General features: G+C 58.9%; 1 protein-coding gene across 1 annotated transcript in view; it reads right to left on the bottom strand.

Annotated features, from left to right (window-relative positions):
* Positions 1-2689, bottom strand: part of ANKRD24 (ankyrin repeat domain 24) — a 34713-nt gene that overhangs the window by 31765 nt on the left and 259 nt on the right. Inside the window, 2 exon segments of the mRNA XM_019513394.1 lie at positions 182-270; positions 1038-1168. Of these exon segments, the coding sequence (XP_019368939.1) occupies positions 182-270; positions 1038-1168 (220 nt within the window).

Below are 2689 nucleotides of genomic sequence, written 5' to 3'. Positions count from 1 at the left end.
GCAAGGAGCTTTGGCAGCCCCCCAGTGAAGGGCTGGATCCTTCATCGGGTAAGTCCAAGCAGCAGAGGCACAAAGCTCCCACTGCCCTCATACAGCTGGCCTGGGTCCCTTCTGCACAGCCCCAGCCAGCCCTGAGCAGCCGTGTGCAAGCCTGCCCTGCAGGGAAGGGAGTGCGCCTTACCGGAGCTGTCTTTGGTCATGGCATCCACCCCATGAGCCAGCATCACCTCCAGGCAATCCACGTTCCCTCTCGTGGCGGCCAGGTGGAACCTGTGCCAAAGCCAGGGAGACACCATCACCTTCCAGAAACACCCCCTTGCCCCCCGTGAGCCAGATCCAAGGAGTCTCCAGGTTGCCCCAAACCCTTAGGAAGACGCTGCACTTGGAAACAAAACCCATTCCCCTGACAAATGCCCTGACTTGTTTTTGTAGGGTTACTTAAAAACTTCTGATCATGCAGGCTTATTTCCACAAGGCCCCTTATAAATAGAGGTGGTAACGTCCTTACAAGCAGGTTGGCCTCTCCTTTGAAGAGAAAGCCAAGCCCAGCTGTGGAGGGTGCAGGGACTGGGCTTCCTCTGAAGGCTGAGAGCTGGGAATGACAGCAGTGACTGCCTTTGGGGCAGGCATAAAAGGCCAGATGCCTGTGCCAGGCAGGGGATGAACTCTAGTTTGTGCTCCCCGGTTTCTGATTGTATAATTATATTATATTAGTATATCAGAATCGCATTATTATGTTGGGATTTCTGATTGCATTATTATATCATGCCCAAGGGAGGGGCCTGAAAGAGTCTCTGATGAGTTGTTAGCTGTCCCTGGGCTAGAAACACCTACCAACCACCTCATGTAGGGCCAGCAGGGCAGAGCGTATGTTAGAGCAACCTCGGGGCTGCTCTAGCACACCCCGAGCCCAGCCTGCACAATGCACTGGCTTGGGACACAGCAAGCTCAAAGGGCTGGTGAGCCTCCTCTGTGCCTTCTGCCCTGCTGCCAGAGTGTGGGACCAGACCATCACTCCCAACCCAGGCACCACTCACGCGGATTTGCCCTCCGAGTCCAGCTTGGTGGGGATGAGGCCCTTCCGCACGAGCAGGGTGGTGACGCGCTCGGCATCATTATAGTCCACGGCCTGCAGGAGCTTCTCATCATTCTTGCTCCAGTCCTGGCTCTGAAAGGCAAATGGGGGTCAAAGCAGTGATTCCCGCCTCCAGGGTTGCGAAGGTGCACCCAGGACTGGGAGCTCCATGAGCACCAGGGACATATTGCAGGCCCTTTGCTGAGGAGCTACAGTGCCCTGCATACACCTGCCTGGGAATGTCTAGGTCAGACAGACTGCACCCAGTGCCACAGTGCGTGAACCTGCATCTGCTGGCTGGGGATACGGGGGTCTTAACATATTTACTTCCCAACCAACCAACCAATCCATGTCCTCAAGGTCCCTCCAGGTCCCATAGAGCCTGCTCCCCATTCAGAACCAGTTTCTCTCCTATCAGGAACATTCCCCCAGTCCTCCCAGTTCCTCCTGTTCCATGGCGCCTCCTGCCCAGCTTGGCCATCCTCCCTTTCCTTCCACCTGGAGCCCAGCGAAAGCGCTCGGACACGCACAGCCATGCTGGGCAGAACTCAGGCCATGCCAGGCCCACCCTGCCCCGTGGGATGCACAGGGGCCAGCCTGCTGCTGGCACCTGCCAGATGTGCTGAGCCCCCTGCTCCCACTGGCACATGCCAGCACATCTAGAAAGCAGTCAATATTTGAGGAAAACTCCAGGCCTTAGCCTCCCACTGAGCTTGCACACAGCCCCCCATAACCCCTGGGGTAGTGGGGTCTTGGGGGGTCACAGCCCCTCACTACAGATCTTGCTGGAACCCCCTTTCTGCCCTGGATGGCAGCTAACAACTCATCCCCCCTCCGCCACCCCCCAGCCAAGGACGCAGCTCCCACAGGTCACATTTCACAGCCCTGCTGCAGCAGACAGGTACCCATGGTGACACCAAGGCCCCGATCCTGACTTAGGAGGGGGATTCATTTTACGGGCCATTGTGCATCAGCCCCGCACCTTAGCTGGGGGTGGGGAGTCAGTGGGGGGACCCCCCCAGTGCTGAGAGGCAAGAGGGGTGGCTTCATTTAATCCCATGCAAACAAAAGTGCAGCAGCTTCTCGGTAAAGAGGGCAGCTCTGCTGCGGCAGACATGGGTGTCACCTTTCGGGTGCCAGTCATGTCAGCAGTGCCCTTTTCCTGGCTCCCAAGCTGGAGATCTGCTTTTCCCGACTGCTGGGCTCCAGCTGCCAGTATCTAGCCCCAGTCTGGAGGGGGCTGAGCACTGCAGCCCCCCTGGGGCTAGGGGAAGCCGCCAGCCTCCAGCACGCCCCATACACAAGCAGCTGCTTTGTTCTTAGGGATCTCCTTCGCTCCAGAGCCCTGCACCCACCCAGCACGTCCTCGGCAGCTCATGGCAGGTGGGGACACGGGGGAGCAACCTCCATGGGACACTGCTGGGGCTACTGGGTGGACTGGAGCCCGCACCTGCCCTCCAGGGCGGGGAAGGACAAAGCTTTTGCAGAGGGCATCCCGCCTGGATCAGGCATGACAGTGGGAGGGGGGATGTGCAGGGGAAGGGGTAATCTCGGAGGTGGCCAGGGGCTGTAGGCACAGCCTGAGTGGGGGGCACAGGGCTGGATCAGGCGGGG

This window comes from Gavialis gangeticus, unplaced genomic scaffold (assembly GCF_001723915.1).
Source record: "Gavialis gangeticus isolate Ggan-Ray unplaced genomic scaffold, GavGan_comp1, whole genome shotgun sequence".
Taxonomy (NCBI): Eukaryota; Metazoa; Chordata; order Crocodylia; family Gavialidae; genus Gavialis; species Gavialis gangeticus.
The sequence above is the reverse complement of the archived record's forward strand: the minus strand, read 5'-3'. Positions and strand labels throughout refer to the sequence as shown.